The 18,016-nt window shown below is 37.2% G+C and overlaps 1 protein-coding gene across 11 annotated transcripts in view; it reads left to right on the plus strand.

The window, feature by feature from the left end:
• Positions 1-18,016, plus strand: part of GRIA4 (glutamate ionotropic receptor AMPA type subunit 4) — a 285,579-nt gene that overhangs the window by 241,006 nt on the left and 26,557 nt on the right. For all 11 annotated transcript variants that reach the window (XR_005554010.1, XR_005554008.1, XR_005554016.1 and 8 more), the window contains exons 10-13: positions 1,192-1,398; positions 6,028-6,398; positions 10,682-10,880; positions 13,765-14,012. Coding sequence is in view for 7 of the 11 variants with exons in the window: in XM_039321727.1 (XP_039177661.1) it covers positions 1,192-1,398; positions 6,028-6,398; positions 10,682-10,880; positions 13,765-14,012 (1,025 nt within the window). In the remaining 4 variants the exon portion in view is untranslated. The remainder of the gene's footprint in view (positions 1-1,191; positions 1,399-6,027; positions 6,399-10,681; positions 10,881-13,764; positions 14,013-18,016) is intronic.

Consider the following 18,016-nt stretch of genomic DNA (forward strand, 5'->3'; position numbering starts at 1 on the left):
TTGCAATGAATAAAATGTTTCTTTTATTTACGATATTTTTTTCTTCAATTTATTTGTGTCCTTCTTTTTATTGTAAAAAAGTTGGTCAGCTTAGTGAATAAAAGCAACCATTGGCAAACTGTGTCTTGCTCATTGGGAAAGAAGAAGAGAACACTGACACCACATATAACCCCTTAAATATTAAATGTCTCTTTGAAAAGATAGATAATACAGGCCTGCTACTGCATGATATGTTTGGATAAACTAAAAAATAGTAGAATAAAAAATGTTTGAGTGCTACCAATCATTTCTGTGGTTGCTCTTACTCTTTGCAGTAAAATGGGGAATAAAAGTTTTCTTGCAACTGTACGAAAATTAGCAGTGAAATTAACCATGGGGAAAGAGATCAAAGAGAAAAATTGAGAAATGCTTAGAAAAAGCCCTCTGTTGATTGATCTGATTAATTTTGAAGTTAGTATGACAGATTGACAGAGGGCAGAGACACATCCCAGATCTCAAAATAATATTTCAATTTCTAGATCATATCTAATTTATAATTAGGTTTAACTTGCACTAATTAACTGATGAATAGTTGATGAACTAAATCAGCGCCATTTTAATCAGTGGTATTGTTTGTTTTAGTTTTCATCCATGTACTAATGAATGAATCTTAAAAATATTAAATATTTTAAGTTTATTAATTAAATTGCAACATAATTGACATGTATGCTGTTATCTCACAAAACGTTTACGTACAGTTTTTAGCAGCATGAAAAATTACTTCTATTAGCTCATTTATTTGGATTAGTAAATACAATATGGACAATAATTGTATAGTTATATAATATACAAAATATAATTAATGTAGACTATGTCTCCTCATATTTGGAGCACGAATAGTGTAGAATTTGATTTTAATTGGATATATACAGTATGATTCATGCATGCATGCACAACAACTATGATTGCTTTAATATTACAGTAGAGATTCATTGAATCCGCAGATATGCTGTGGATTTCTTGTTCTGTTTTGTGATAAATATCTGTTCAGCAATATTTGTTATAATCTTTCAGGATGAAAACCTGACAAAACAACATATTCTGTAACTGATGGTGAACAATCAGTCTTTGTTTGAACAGGAATGGTGAACATGTTTGTTTGTTTGGTACGATGCCTGTTTCTCTTTCACAGAGTTCATTCTTTCATTGTAGGAAGCCCCCTATGTTATGTGGAAAAAAAACAGAGAATTGTTTGAAGGGAATGAGAAGTATGAAGGTTACTGTGTAGACCTGGCATCAGAAATTGCAAAGCATATTGGCATCAAATATAAAATTGCTATTGTCCCTGATGGAAAATACGGAGCAAGGGATCCACAGACAAAAATCTGGAACGGGATGGTGGGAGAGCTTGTATATGGGGTAAGCATATTTTTGATGCAGGTTTTAGCTTAAAATTAACAACAGTGCAATTATAATATAGGATTATACATAGGCTGTTGCAGTCCATTTATGGCAATCATGAACCCTGAGATCATGCTTTTGCATTTTGACAACAAAACAAATGACTTTCTATGGTCTGTTAAATAAGAGAAAGGGTTTTAAGGGGGGGGTTAATATGAACATAAATAGCAGTTGAAACCCCCAAATTGTGTTTGAAAAAGGTTAAAATATGTTTATCCTCCCTTCCAGTGATATCGTCACATATTGGCAAACTGTTGCAAACTGTGGTTGCCTGGTAAAATGATTTGCAAATCTAACTCAGCAAAGGATGGTACACAACACTTAACATTTATTAAAATTAACATTCCATTGTAAATGTTCACAGTTTTTGATAAATTCTTCAAATGTGAAAGGAAAGGACATGAAAGGAAGGTAGAGTGCACACCACTGTTTCTCTTGCAAACTGTGCATGTATGTTCACGAAACGCTTGAGTTGAGGAGAAAATTGCATTTTGGGCTGGAAGAGACATTAAAACAATTTCCCTTTGATGGGTCATTTGTCAGAACATTTGAACTAGTAAACGTAAAAATTCCCATACAGTTCCCTCTTTTTGTTATTTAGAAAAGATGGAAATGTATTTTGACGATACAAGGGAATTATTGGAGTATGAAAGTATTCATCAAAAATGTGCATTGGCCCTTAATGTTACAGAAGGAGATTGATGAGTTTACTATCATGGCTGTGCTTACCCTGTCCCCAGCACTTTTGTATTGATGTTCAGTGGTAGTGGATTTTCATGTAAAAGCTATTTCTATCCCCTGTATTTCCAAGTTAGAGTTGGGAAGGACATGACAGAGGTCAAAACAGAAGCAGAAAAAGAGAAGGTTGATTTCATTTCCTCTTCATTTTGGAAAGGCATCTTTATCAGGGTGAAGGTTTGTTCTCCAAGGTTGTGGGTTGGTTTCTGAACATTTTGTTACCAGACTAGGTAACATCTTCAGCAGAGTTTAAAGGAATTATCTTTATCAATTAAAATTATTCTAAATGCTTCTAGAGAAACTGCAAAGAAAAACCCACCTTAAATCACATAGAGCTGATAAATAGACAGATTTATATGACATATTTTTTAAGTCTCCCTTTTAATCTCAACAGTGTGTGCAAGCTCTGGACTGTTGTAGATATTAACTTTATTATTCATTTTATTATCTCTTTCCCAAGCAGATGACAAAATTTTCTATCCATCAACTTAACTGAAGATAGGAATGGAAATACTGCAGTTTAACTGGCTGCAGTAGTTGTTTTTACACTTTTGAATTGACCGATGATTTTTTTTTAAAAAAAATCCCATCCTTTATAAAGCCCCAGAAGATTATTATATTTTAATTTCATCGAAATAAATTTTCAGTTTAGTTTTGCATGTACCAAAACCCAACACAGGTCCGCAGTATGTTACCTGGAGCAAAGTTGGTTGTTTTTTGTTTTTTTTTTTGCTCCTAGGCAAGATTGATAATTTTAAATTGATTCAAGTAGATTAAGTAAGCATCCTTGGAAAGAGGAAACTCTATTGAAGACAGTGATTGCTTAGTTGTAACAGTGAAGCTTGTGAAATTTAAAAAAAAAATTGCAACTACTTATGTTGATGGGAATATGATAAGTAAATTTAGAGAAGAAGAGAGGGTGTTAAGAGCTTTGTAGCTGTCTTTTTAATATGTTGCTCTGGTTAAAACTCCTTACTAGAACTAATTTAATTTGCAAGATTAGCTGTATTTTAATGCAGTTTTCATCATCTTTATCTATCGTACTTCTGAGATTTCAATAATTCCAGTGCAAGTTGCATTTCATTGTCAGATAATTTTAAAATTAAGCACAGCCTGCAGAAATAGCGTGTATCTGCTCTTTCTTTCTTTCTACATTTTAATGACCAAAATATTAGCTACATAATAGTACAATTTTTGGGAGATGATTTGGTAAAATTCTTTCTAGTAATGAAAGACATTAGCTTATATCTTGCAGATGTTCTGAAAAGCTTTAGGAGACAAATGCAGTTAAATATTCATCTTTCTGCAGAGGAATGTTCTCTGTTCAACAGATAATGAATAAATGGTCACTGCCCATTTCTGTCATAGGACAGACTCCGATGTAAAGTTCAAACAATTTCTGCAGCTTTGGGCTAAGCTTTCTTAGAGTAATATGTCAGAAGGTAGAAATACAGTGGATTATGTGATTATACTTATCATCTGCTCTGTTTCATATTAGACTTTTTTTAGATATAAACATGTAATAATAGATGTATACTATTACTTATTAACATTCCAAGATTCTTGTACACATGGAAGTTTAACTTGTATTTGCTCAATGTAACTATAGGAAAGCCTTTCAGAGCAGATTGCTATATGGAAATGCATTGGGCTACAAACTGAGCATAGCCAAGAATGTTTTATTAATGTTGGAATAAGCAGTGATAATATGCACAATATATCCATAGAGGAATGGAATATATTAAGTTCATGCTTGAGTCAACTTTGTTTTGTTTAAGATAAACACATTAGTAGAGCAAAGTTCTGCATTAAGGATGGGTGAAAGAAAAGTAAAAAAAAAATCCTAAATGTTTTTTTTTTTTTTTAAACGTGGCTTTAGATGCTGGCACTTGACCCTGGCTAAGCTTGGATGTGGGCTGTCCACCTCATCTGCCCAATTGGCTTTGAAAATTAATGTCACTAAAAATCATTTTACCTGGCAGAACTGATATTTTTATTGCATGCAAAATAGTTTCCAGATTTGAAGTTAGTTGATCAAATGAATAGGTATGACTAGAAAGCTAAGGGGGAGAACTGGATTTTAACTGCATTTTTGAGAACTCAGCAAAATCACTTCAAATTTTCCAAAACTTTTTTTAAAACTATGCTGGTAAAACTGAATTGATTTTTTTGAGTTGGGATGGAGGAGTGAGTCCTTTTTTAATCTGTATACATGCAGAAATTCCTGAGTTTACTGTCTGACATTTCAAATGCCCAATGGAACACAAGCAGAAAAGGCTACAGAAGACTACTTCTCAATAGAGCAGTGGTTCTCAACCTTTTTAATGCCACGACCCCCAAGCGGTCATAAGTCGAGGACTACTCAACCGGTCGGAGGTCAAGGACTACTCAACTGGTGCAGCACCGTTTGCAGAATGGGACTTTTGGCAGGCTCAGCAGGGCAGAGACAGCCTGGACAATTCCTACTGACTTTTGAAAGCCAATAGAATTAGACTCTATTCAAGAGAGTCTATTCTATTGGCTTTCAAAAGCCAATAGAATAAAAGGGAATAGCACAGCTAAGGAAAAGGGGACTGCGTTGTTTGGCAACCCCTGTGAAATGGTCATTCGACCCCAAATGGGGTCCCGACCCACAGGTTGAGAACCACTGCAATAGAGGCAGCAGAAAAGGCTACAGAAGACTACTTCTCAATAGAGGCAGAAAACATAGGATCTCATGGGATTCAGATAGCATGCCTCACTTAGAAATACAAGGAATTCAACTTATAATTGTTTGCCATAATTCATGCGCTCTTCTCATAATGTTAAACTACTATGTCTAAAAAGAAACTTCATGAAATCATACATTACATAGGAGAAAGACTATAGATAAGTGATGGCAAACCTTTTAGAGACCGAGTGCCCAAAAACCGGCCCTGCCCCCGCTCCATCCCCCATCCTATCCGCCCCACCCACGCTCTGCCCCATCCAACCTGCTCCTCCCAGTCCCACCCACCCTGCCCCCGGCCTGCCCCGCCCCCCCGCCCACAGGGACACTCACTACCTCCATGGCCCACCACAGATTGCCCAAGCAGCCCAGCAGCCCCATGATGGCTATGCCCTCCACTCGCACCCCGTAGCATCAACTGTGCACTGTGAGGCTACTGATGAAAAGGGGCCATGGGGGAGGCGGGGCTGGAGCAATGGCATGTATGCCCACAGAGAGGGCTCTGAGTGCCATCTCTGGCACGTGTGCCATAGGTTCACCACCACTGCTATATATCTTTGAAGAGCATATGTCTTCAGAAAGGTCTGGTAGCTTCCTTGATTCTTCTCTTTAAAAATGTGTTTGGACATCTAGGCTGAGCAAAATAAATCCTTTACCAGGAATCATGGAGATCCACTGCAAATTGGTTTTACTGGTCTATATAAATCAAGTATCTGACTTTGCTTTCCACTGTCTTCTTGTTGATTTTTCTATGTAGAGGGTTTCCTACATTGAAGAAGGATGGTTTTACTTAATATAATATTGCATAATGTATAATTCAGGATACAAGGCTGTGTGGATTTACATTACACATGCCCCTATCTTTAAGTAGAGTAAAATCATACACACCTCTCAATTAACTGCAAATGAGGGCTTATCTTTGCCTAGAATTCTTCCTGATGTAATACAATTTTCTCCTTCCAAATGTCCATTCTTTAATTCCATTACAATGTCTCCAGCACCATATTTTTGCCATTAGCCTCTAGGTTAGCCATTCATTTTAGATGGAGGAAAACCTGTATCATCCACTTGTTGCAAAGTATAATGTTTTATTGTTTCCCTAATCTATATTTGTTTGGGTTCTCTCTCTCTTTTTTTTACAGAAAGCAGAAATTGCAGTTGCACCTCTGACCATCACTCTGGTGCGTGAGGAGGTTATCGATTTTTCTAAGCCCTTTATGAGTCTTGGCATATCCATTATGATCAAAAAGCCTCAGAAATCTAAACCAGGAGTCTTTTCATTCCTGGACCCCTTGGCCTATGAAATTTGGATGTGCATAGTCTTTGCCTACATTGGGGTCAGTGTTGTCCTATTCCTGGTGAGCAGGTTTAGTCCATATGAATGGCATACAGAAGAGCCAGAGGATGGTAGAGAAGGACCCAGTGATCAACCTCCGAATGAATTTGGCATCTTCAACAGTCTTTGGTTTTCCCTGGGTGCCTTTATGCAGCAAGGATGTGATATTTCACCCAGGTTGGTATAATGCTAAAATTGCTTCTAAATTTGCATTTTATCCCTAAGGATATAGTAAGGATAAGGATAGTCATAATATAAACCCATATATAAGCACAGGCATTTTTTTTTATGATAACATCCTTAGTTTATTATCTCTCTTGTTTATAAAGTTGTAATCTTCTTACTTTCCAATTTGATGTATCAAGCTATTATTGCCTTTCCATAGATTACTAATTCTTGGATCTTCTTTTTAATTTCTTTGTAAAATTCATAGCTTAGAGTAAGGATAAACAGTTCACAATTTGAGGACTATAACTGTTGCAAAAGATGTTTGAAAAAAAAATTGTAAGAAAATTTAAAAAAAGAAAGAAAAAAACAAATATTCCTGTAAGGACCCACCTCAGCTAACCACCCAAGAAAGCAGAACTCTTGAAACAAGCATTGTCTCAAAAGGAAACTTTTATTAGGGGTCAGTGACAGTAGGGAAGTCAAGGCGAGATCTGGGGAAAATCCTGCTCAAACGGTATGGTTAAACTAGCAATATTCCTCCTCCCACCAAAGTCATAATGTCTGTCTGAAATCCAGCCAATCTACAGGTGGCACGATGTATGGATAACTGGCACAGTTGGCGTGCATCTCATTGTCTTCTCCAGTTTCATTTCTCTGTAACCGTCTCCCTGATAAGGGAAACATATTCCTTTCTCAAGTGGATAGAGGCGGGAGAAGAAAAGCAGAAAGTGAAAGTTATCCCAAGCAAAAGAAAATATCCCCCCTCCCCCCAGCAGAATGGCAGGCCCCAAAACAAAAGCACAAGAATATATATGCAAGGAAGACAGTAAGGAGTTGGGGACCTGACAATTCCACTTTGTAATATTGCATTTCTATTTTAGATTTTTTTTAAAAAAAATGCAATATATTATGTAAATTATGCTTTGTCTCAGTTTAGGGGCCTCATAACAAAGAACCCTTTTTTCACTAGATCACATGATATTTAATGATTTCTCAAAGCATATGGTAATTTGTGTATTCTGGAGATAACTGATATAGACCCCTTATGTTGGTGATAAAGGTAGAGGTTTCTGTATTATTTGAAGGCAATTTGGAAATCTATTCACAGTTTACTCAAATTGTGTTTTAGTTCTATTGTATAATTTCTCTTTCTGCATTTTGAATTAAAGTATTCATGCAAGCAATGCACTGGATACAACATAAATTGCTGAATTAATATATTTTATTTATTTGTTTATGTATTTGAATCCCCCTTTTATTACTTTTATAAATAAGGTGGTGAACACATCTAATACAGCTTCCTCCTATTTTCCCCACAACACCACCCCTGTAAGAAGGGTTCAGCTGAGAGAAAGTTACCATCCCACATACATAAATTTCTTGAAAATCTTTTTGTGTGGTTTAATTAAAGATGGAAGTAGATTTAGCTCCCATCAGAAACTAAGTTAAGTGTTTAAGTTAATGTTAATTTAATTGAAGTCCTTCTGAAATTAGTGAACCATTGGGTTAGACAGAACTTAGTTTCCTTGATTATACAGCAGTTTCTACGTTTGTTCAAATAACCAATACAACATCCAGATGTAAAAAAGATGTTGAGACTCTAGAAAGAGTACAGAGAAGAGCAACAAAGATGATTAGGGGACTGGAGGCTAAAACATATAAGGAACAGTTGCTAGAATTGGGTATGTCTAGTTTAACAAAGAGAAGGACAAGGGGGGACATGATAGCAGTATTACAATATCCCAGGGGCTGCCATAAAGAAGAGGGAATTAAGCTATTTTCCAAAGCACCTGAAGGCAGGACAAGAAGCAATGGGTGGAAACTAATCAAGGAGAGAAGTAACCTAGAACTAAGGAGAAACTTCCTGACAGTGAGAACAATTAATCAGTGAAACAGCCTGCCTCCAGAAGCAGTAAATGCTCCAACACTGGAAGTTTTTAAGAAGAGACTGGACAGCCATTTGTCCTAAGTGGTATAGGGTTTCCTGCCTGAGCAGGGGGTTGGACTAGATGACCTCCAAAGTCCCTTCCAACTTTATTACTATTACTATTACCACATTCTGTAGTGTAGGATTATTCTACATAATGCCAAATAGGTCAGAATCCAAATGATTTTGTTATTTTTGGGCAAAATCTGTGCTCACACAGAGTAACTAAGATAATGGGCAATCACAAGTAATTTTCAATGAACCAGGATTGTTTTTTTAATTAATCTTTAGAAACTTGCCAACAGAGCCAAATAGATATTTTGCTTCGTTTCATCTCCTCTGTTTGGATCTATATCAAATATAAACAAAATACACAGAACTACAAAAATTAATTTTGGAAACCATTACTATGATATTAAAATCAATGGAAGGACAATTGAAAGATTTAATGAATTCTCCCATCAAAAACTAATCACCTGTGCACTTCCTTTCCATTACTGTATACACATGAACTCAATGGTATGACAATATGGTGCCTCATAACAACTCAGAATCATTGAAGGGACCATTTTGAAGGGAAATAGAGCCTTTACTCAAATAGAACAGGAAAGATGGAACAGAACCTCTTGCTGTGACAATCAGACTAATATTCTCTATTATGGACATTTTCATCATCCGCATGCATGGCCAAGTATTACCCTGGTTATCTTGGCAATGGGTTAATTTATTTTTCCTGAAAGACATTTTTATAATTTTCAGCCACTCCTTAATATCCCTCTCACTAAGAGAAAGAGATATGAAAAAGTTCAAAGTGAAAGGATGATTTATATTTTATAGATAACTATTTTAATAATTCCTAATCCTTTGAATTCATCTTCCTCTGTCTTATTCATATTCTCTTCTCCCTTAGCTGATTTCTCTCATATATTTGAAATACTCTTGAAGTTTTGTATATTGTCCATCTTGAGACTAACCTTGCAGGAACACATAGACCAGATTTCATCCAGTAGCTGGTCTGTGTTGTCAAAGTTTAAATTACAAATTCAATCCAGAATAGTGCCTTGTTGGGGAGAGGAGGGTGGATGCAAGGCTTAAGATTTTGTGCTAGTCAACATTATTTTTTGTAAAGAGGCAAGTCTATAAGGAATCATTTTGTTATCAGTCTGTTCATACCTGTACATGGATAAATGATAGACAAGTCCTGCTGTAAAAAGGCTTGACAATTCCCATCATCTATAGCCAGCATTTCATGAGACCTTGTTCACGGTTTCTCATGCCTTAGTCCAGGGGTGGGCAACCTTGGCTCTTTTATGACTTGTGGACTTCTGCTCAGGAATTCTGGGACTTGAAGTCCATGAGTCATAAAAGAATCAAGGTTGCCTACCCCTGCCTTAGTCACTTCCAAGGCATGAGTGACTGTGTTTTGGATTACTGCAAAACACTCTACACGGGGCTGCCCTTGAAAACCACCTAGAAGTGAACCAATGCATGCAGTGTTAGCACCCCCAGGTTTGTACATATTTCACCCCCGTTGCATGAGTTAAACCTCTGGGTACAATGGTTATTACCATTAAAGCCCTACATGGTGCAGGAACAGGCTATTCACCTCTCCCTGAGGTTATCTGTCCATCCAACTAGATCAGATAGGGTGGACCTGCTCCAAGTCCCTTCAAAGACCTCCTCCAAAGTCCCTCCAAGTCCCTTCAAAGTGAAAAGGTGATTTATATCTTATAGATACTATTTTAATAATTCCTAATCTTTTGAATTCATCTTCCTCTGTCTTATTCATATTCTCTTCTCCCTTAGCTGATTTCTCTCATATATTTGAAATACTCTTGAAGTTTTGTATATTATCATGTAGTGGGTCTAGGAAAAACATTAAACATAATCAAGAAAATACCTAGACCCGCTGAAGCCAAACCTTTGAGGTCTCATTTTTACCATATATCCAGTTTTTCTCTGGGTAAGCAAATCTTGGTACAGTATGAGAAATAATAGTGAGAAACTGTTTTAGTAAAGCCCTTTTTTGCTGTTATTAATGTTCTAATTGATAAATACCCAAGGTGATTTCTCAGTACTTAGCTTGGAAATCATTTCATTAGATATTGCAGCAAGCAGCTCTTCCTTGTAGGAGATATAATTAAACGTTTATTCAGAGTATATTAGATTTTTCTTCATTCACCATACGGCATGCTGGAGTGTGAATCAGATAATAAAGAGAAATTGTATTAAACAGAACAATGAACTTATTATGTGACACTCACAATAATTCTTGTTTGGTGAATACATTTGGTGAATACATTTCCTGTAATCATTTGTTTTGCTGCACCTTCTAGGAAAATACACATATCTTATTCATATTTAGGTCCCTCTCAGGTCGCATAGTTGGAGGTGTGTGGTGGTTCTTCACGCTGATCATAATTTCATCATATACCGCTAACCTTGCTGCTTTCTTGACTGTTGAGCGAATGGTCTCACCCATAGAAAGTGCAGAAGACCTCGCAAAACAAACAGAAATTGCTTACGGGACTCTGGACTCTGGTTCAACAAAAGAATTCTTCAGAGTAAGTTGGTATGCTTCCTGAAATTCAGTTTCTCCGTCCAGTATGCTGCTGGTACTATGTTCCATTACACCTAATCCGTTTTGCTTCTGTGGCAAATATAATATTAAAGTTATTCCATTGCTGTTGTTTGTTTAAAAATCAAAAACAAGAACTGCTCTATTGGGATAAATGCTTTAAGAATCAGAGGAATCAGAGGTAATTCATTCTTTCCTGTTTGATGGCAAACCAGACATCTCAGATACAAGGAACTTTGATATACTTTTTGTAGTTATAAGGTGTATTTCAGGTTAGTTTTTGTTTTATTCTGTTGCAGTCTTTAATGAGAAACTATGCAGTTTTGCGATGTGCAGATACTGGATAAGACAAAGTAGCTACATTGAAAATACATAGGATATGTTTCCAGCAGTTTGATCAATCACATTACTTTTGTAAAGGTTTCATTTGTATTGTTTTCATTTTGTTTGCTATGTTATAAGATACAAAAATATCTTCCAGCAGCTTGGAAGCAAGAAATGTTAAGTACTTCTAGGTCCCAATGATATAAGCATGCATTAACATCCTTTCAAATATGATCTAAACATATTTTTCTATAGCTGTATTCACTCGTTGACATTAAATGGGGACTCTAGAAATGCTGGAGACAGACAAACAAAAGATTAATCAATTGCTGCAGTCTTTAAACACAAGTGAAGTATTTCTATAGCACTATGCTGTAAATCTCACTGCTATCAATGAGACATAGAACTTTATAAACAGTGGTGTCTGTTGTCACTTGTATTCTTGGCTGTCTTTCCAAAATATGAATTGATTACGGTTCACTGAAATTGTTAGAGATATGCTAAGCAAAATGTTGGATTCAGAATTAGTCATATTTAAATTAGAACTATTAAAAATAAATATTTCAGGTAAGAATAAGGAAAGTGGGACATTTCCCATTGCACACATACTGAAACTAATGAGGGAAATCCCATTGCACGCCAGAACTTGCATCTAATGTTTGCACCCAAGGCCATACACTTAGGCAGGCCCTATATATAAGATACAGACAAATGTCTGTTGAAGATTTAATGTGTTTGTCATTGAAAAAGGTAACTACAATGAAATTATACTTCCTGGGGTATTAAGGTCTCTTAACAGCAATAAAATTAAATGGGTCATTAAAAAAAAAAGCTTCTAGGCAGATTATGCCAACTTGTCTCATTTTTGTAAACTGTATCCCTCTTTTACTTGAACAATTTCAGTATAGCCACACAGAGCTGCATTTTGTGAGATGGGCTCCTATATAAATGTGATAAATAAATAATTTATCAATCAATCAATAATAATTTCATTGTTGGTTTTTTAATTTAATATATTGTAGTAACAGATAGTGTAATATGGTAGCTATTTCAAAAGAAAGGGGTAGAATCCATCGTAATAACAGATTAATTACAGGTATGTGGTTATTTTATAACAGTTATTTCAATATTTTTGTGGATGCTCTCATATATTCATGCAATGGCCTTTTTAGGCAGAAAGCTTAAATACAATTATATCTAGTGCATTCAATTGTCTTTATTAAAAATATTTTATTTATGGGGATCCCAATGTTACTTTTTCTTCCATTCATTGTAGAAATGAGAGCTAGATCTAGAAATGTCATAAGTAGACCTTTTTAATAACTTACTCTGAAGCTAGTCCATCAAACAAATATTTTAAGCATACAGCTGGACAGTTCATATATGAATTTCAACTATAAGTTGCTTGCTTTAAGTATAAAAGCAGGTCTGATCACATTGAAAACAATATAATAATAACAGGCTTTGGATATACTGGTCCCAAGCAATTAATCCAAGAACTTCCTCCTAAATGTGTGCAAATAATAAAGAAATAGGAACAATCTTGCACTAGATAGTTTTAGGTTCTGTAGAGCCTGTTCCACTGTTTTAAAAAAATTCATCTGTAAAAATAGTAATTCACTCTATTCTAAGCCAAAGATTGAACAAAATGTTTTATTTTGTGTTGAATCGTTAGTTCTAGAACAGTGGTGGCGAACCTATGGCACACGTGCCAGAGGTGGCACTCAGAGCCCTCTCTGTGGGCACACGTGCCATGCCCCAGAAATGGCAACCGTCCCTTTTCAACCAGGTGCCCATTAACTCGCCAAGGTCCCACATGGCCGGATGCATCCCAGCACCCATGCGCTCACTGGCCTCTGTGTGCGGAGGCCGATGGTGTCAGGCAGCAGCCGCCCCAGCCCCTGCCTCACCTTGCCCTGCAACAATGGCACCCCCGCCCTGCCTCGCCTTGCCTCACCTGCAGGACAAGCCTTCTTCCCACCGCCCCACCTGCCAGAGACCCCCTGGATCTCCCTCAACCCTGCCCCCACATGCGTCCCTCCTCATGAGCAACATTGAGGTGATCACGCCCATCTTGGCCACACCCACCCAGTCTGCCATGACCACCACAGTCATGCCCACCCAGTGGACCACACCCACCTGGCACCCGGTGACAAATAAGTGGGTTTTGAGTTGCAGTTTGAGCACTCAGTCTCTAAAAGGTTCGCCATCACTGTTCTAGAAAGTAGACCTAGTACTCAATAGATTTTTCTGTTATTAATTTGTACACCTCGTTACTTTCTATGCACTCATATAATTTTTTTCTCTTTGTTCTGGATTATATTTTTAAATGACTTCAAGAACTGGGCATAAAATACATAAATCTGTTAGCTGTATGCCTGTCAAAACTGCAGTCTCCTTTCAATGAAAGCATCCCATTCTATCAATAGAGACCTATTTCCTATTGTGGAGCCACAAAATGACTCTTGATATATTTGAGGTTGCAACCAGGTTTTGCAGGGCTCTTGTTCCTTTTTTGCATCTAACTTCCTTTTAATTTCCTTCAGAGATCTAAAATAGCAGTATATGAAAAGATGTGGGCATACATGAGCACAACAGACCCATCCGTCTTCGCTAGGACCACAGCGGAGGGCGTTGCCCGTGTGCGCAAGTCCAAGGGCAAGTTTGCCTTCCTCCTGGAATCCACCATGAATGAATACATTGAGCAGCGAAAGCCATGTGACACCATGAAAGTGGGAGGAAACCTGGACTCGAAAGGCTACGGAGTAGCCACACCAAAGGGTTCTTCATTAAGGTGGGTGGAATAATATAACAATATAAAATGTGTTGTTATAGTATTCCACCTTCCCTGATGTCCCCGATCTAGTTCTTTTTGTGTTGTTCTGTGGACATGGTATGTTTTTTTTTCTTTTTTCCATTTCATATTTTCGATCGTCCAGGAGGTAACAGTTGCTCCTAGCAAAATCCATTAAACAGTGACAATCAGTGTTTATCAACCAAGGCCATGTAAAAACCATACTGTCTGAACACTGCTTCTGAGTCTTTTTAAAAACAAAAGTTCAAGACCTGATGTTTACGCACAATGGCTTTTTAAAACCGAAACTGCCAAATTCCATTAAAAAGGGGAAGTTATCACATGAGAACTACTTGTGGAATTATGGACTTATGAAAATGGTCTGAAAAGTATTTGAAACTCTTAATATTGCAGTACATGGGTATGGGTAGTTATGAAGTCCTGGTAGTTCTCAATTTACAACCCCAATTGAGCCCAAAATTCCTATTGCTATGAAGACAGTTGTTAAGTGAGTTTTGCCTCATTTTACCATAGTTGATAAGTGAATCACAGCAGTTGTTAAGTTAGTAACACAGCTGCTAAGTGACATTGACTTTGCTTGTCAGAAGGTAGCATTTATCTTTTTATTACAGTGTACCTTGCTACTCATCGTTAATTGGTTCTAGGAGGCAAGATGAGTACCAAAAACAATGAGAACCAGACAATTTTTTTCCCATAAGGAATAATGTGGTGAGTCACAAGGCAGCTGACACCGATAAGTTCTAGCTGGTGCATTGAGTACCAAATGAACGATGAGTACCAGGACAGAATTTTCAAAATGCATTGGGTACCAAATGGGATGAGTTTCATAGTAGCTGAGGACCAAAGGTACCACTATACTTAGTTCCTATTGTGTATAACAGAGGTCCCCAATCCCCAGTCCGTGGACCAGTACTGGGCCCTGGCATGCCAGCAACTGGTCTGCATAAACAAGCAAAGCCCATCCACAGGATGCAGGCAACACACAAAACCATGCCTCCTCCGATCTGCAGAAAAACCATGGAACCGGTCCCTGGTGCCCAGAAAGTTGGGGACCTCTGGTGTATAGGTTTTGTAAAAATTTATCTTTTTGATATTGTAAACCACCCAGAGTTACCTTGGGGTAAGATAGGCAGTCAAATAAACAAACAAATAAACAAACAAATAAATAAATAAATAGTGATCACGTGGCCCTGGGACACTGCAATCGTTATAAATACATGCCAATTGCCAAAAGCCAGAATTTTGAACACGTGATCATAGGGATGCTGTAACAGCCATAAGTCACATTTTTCAGTGCTGTTGTAACTTTGAACAGTCACTAAACAAATGGTTGTAAGTCATTCAAACAAAAGAAAGCTTTTCCAAATGAGAATATTAAATATATTGAAGTGGAATCTCTATTTCAGTTTATTCTAAAGTAGTTCTCAATCTCTTTAGTGTAATTTATTCTCATACGATTGAGCACATGCAGTTGAGGTGGAGAATAAGTTCCACTGGAAAGAAAAGGAGGCTAACTTAGAACAAAACATGATTCAGATGATGCTGAGCCTATTAGTTTTCATATGCAAGCGGGTTAGGTTTGCAAATAAAAACAATCATTTTTTCTTTGAAAATGAAATAACCTACAAAGCGTTCTGAATAATGACAACAGAAAAAGCTTTGGACAGTTTCAGGTTACAAGAAAAATGTAGTATTTCTCTTCCCAGTCCCTCAGTTTCATTTATGCAAAGCAAGAAAAACATGACACAATAAAATAGTTCACACCACGCAATTTTCATCCCTGCAGGATTCGAAGATAACTGTTGAAAGCAGGTATATGATATAATCCCACTACATTACTTATTGTTTATGGAAAGTGGCAGATAAATTCAAATAGAAATTAAAATGTACATAAAGAAATATTTAAAAATAAACTGTTCATGAGGACAGGCTTCTAACCGAACCAAAGGCCCAGCCAGAGACAAGTTCCTTATTGAATCTAGAAACCATACTTTGGGGCTGTAGTGGCAATGGAAGCATTCTTTTCCCTCTTCAGCCCTGGGTTGTCTTCCTTCTCTCAGACTTGGCTCTTCTCCTAGAAAACAAATCAGATTGCAGCTGGATCCTGGAAGAGCCCATTTTCTCAATGGCTTCTGCAAAACTAATAGCCTTTGAAGAAACCATATTTCTCAAGCCTATGTGATTGCTGTTGTGCTGTAAAACATTGGGCCTGGAAGTGTGGATGAAGTGGAGGGGGGGAAAGGTCCCTGGCCTTGTTTCTGCAAAATTACTACTATTCAAGAGTAGAGGGAGAAATGTCCTGCTCTTTATTTTTCTCCTCCTTGCATACAATGATTAACGACATATTGGCATTCGGTGATATGAAAGAAAGATATGAGTGGGTTCATGAAATTGGAAGGAGAGAAAGAAGATAGATACAGAGAGAGAGAGAGAGAGAGAGATCCTTGAGAATTTACTGGATGGTAGTGGGCTATTCTCAAATTTGGGTTGGCCTGGAAATATGCTTAAACTGCTGCTCTCCCCACCCCCATCCCTCAGAAGTAGCTTTGTTTTATTTCCAAGCTGTTTTGACTGAAACTGAAAAGCTCTCTGATCATTACTGAAATCATGTATCTCTTGTGGTCGGTACAAGATATGTCTGCCAAATTCCTTTTTGCATCTTTGAACATATGGATTGGAGCCTTGTTCAAGGGAATGTTGTCTAAATTAACCCGTTCCAAATATATTTCACTGTGGATGATATTTTAGATGGAAATTATCAGAGTGAGATGCTGGATGCTGTAGTCAAACATAACTGGAGGACCCAGTCAGGGAATGTTGAGCTATCTTAATAGTCCAAGCTGTTGCAAAGATTTGTGGATGTTGCTTATGAAGTGCTAATATTCATTTTAGACGGAGACCCCCAAAAGCACCCGACTTCTTGGTTACCTGTTTTGTCTATATAAAACTGTATTTGCAAAAGCAGAAGTTTTACACTAGGTTTGATCATAATATCCTTTTACCTTTCTTCAGTTCTATCAGCACATTCAAAGACACAATTGCTCCTTTTTTTTCCTTTTCCTTTTTCAATTTTAGAATATTTTTGTTTCTATGGTAATGAAATCATGAATTGCAGGCCAAACTTTTTCAGCCACTCTATTGGTCCAGCTAGTGATGTCCAATTTTTAGATTGTTTGAAAAAGGTATTTGCTAAAACATTGATTTGGAGGGGGGGGGGGCAGACTGCTTATTAAAACAAAATAGAGTCTTCTATTTCCCCTCCAATTTTATAATGGCAATTTCCTAAAACTATTACATTATCTTTGTGTATATGTGTGTGTGTGTGCATGTTATGTCAAGAAGGAGTTGACAAGCTGATTGATTAGCTTGCTTTTGACTTGAATTGTGATGTTTCTGTCATTTGGAGGGTTGCAGTTGGTATGTTTTTCCTAATAACGATGGGTTTTCTGTTTTTTCTAAGATTTCTTGGCCACACTAGAAGGTTTGATGTTCCCCTATTCTGATGTGATTCATTTCCATCATTTTAGTTCACTGATTCTCAGAATGTCAGTTTTCAGTTTTGACATTTCTGCTCTGATATCAAGTTTATTTTGATTTATGGGGCAATGGGATTTAAGGGAGCTCCTCCTGAATTGGGCTATCCATGTCATCTGTAACATTTGTCCCATTCATAGTGAAATAGACCAGTACGGGTCCCTGGCATACCATTGTAGAAACCCAACAATAGCTCTAGGAGCTGGGCATGGTGGCAGCTTCAATACCCTTGTTTTCCAGGGCCAAGCATGTGCACAAAGCTGTCCAAAATTGCCCCCTTATTAGCATTCTGGGGCCAGTTCTAGGACAATACATTTGGGATATGGGCATCACCCTCAAATATCAAATAGAAGAATGCAATTGGATAAGGCATTTAAGATGGGAACATCTTAGGAGCCATCAAATCACCTACCATCAAATGTGAACAGATCTCATAAAAGCAGACATTG

This window comes from Crotalus tigris, unplaced genomic scaffold, assembly GCF_016545835.1.
Source record: "Crotalus tigris isolate CLP2741 ecotype Arizona unplaced genomic scaffold, ASM1654583v1 scf7180000017607.2124824, whole genome shotgun sequence".
In the NCBI taxonomy this organism is placed as follows: domain Eukaryota; kingdom Metazoa; phylum Chordata; class Lepidosauria; order Squamata; family Viperidae; genus Crotalus; species Crotalus tigris.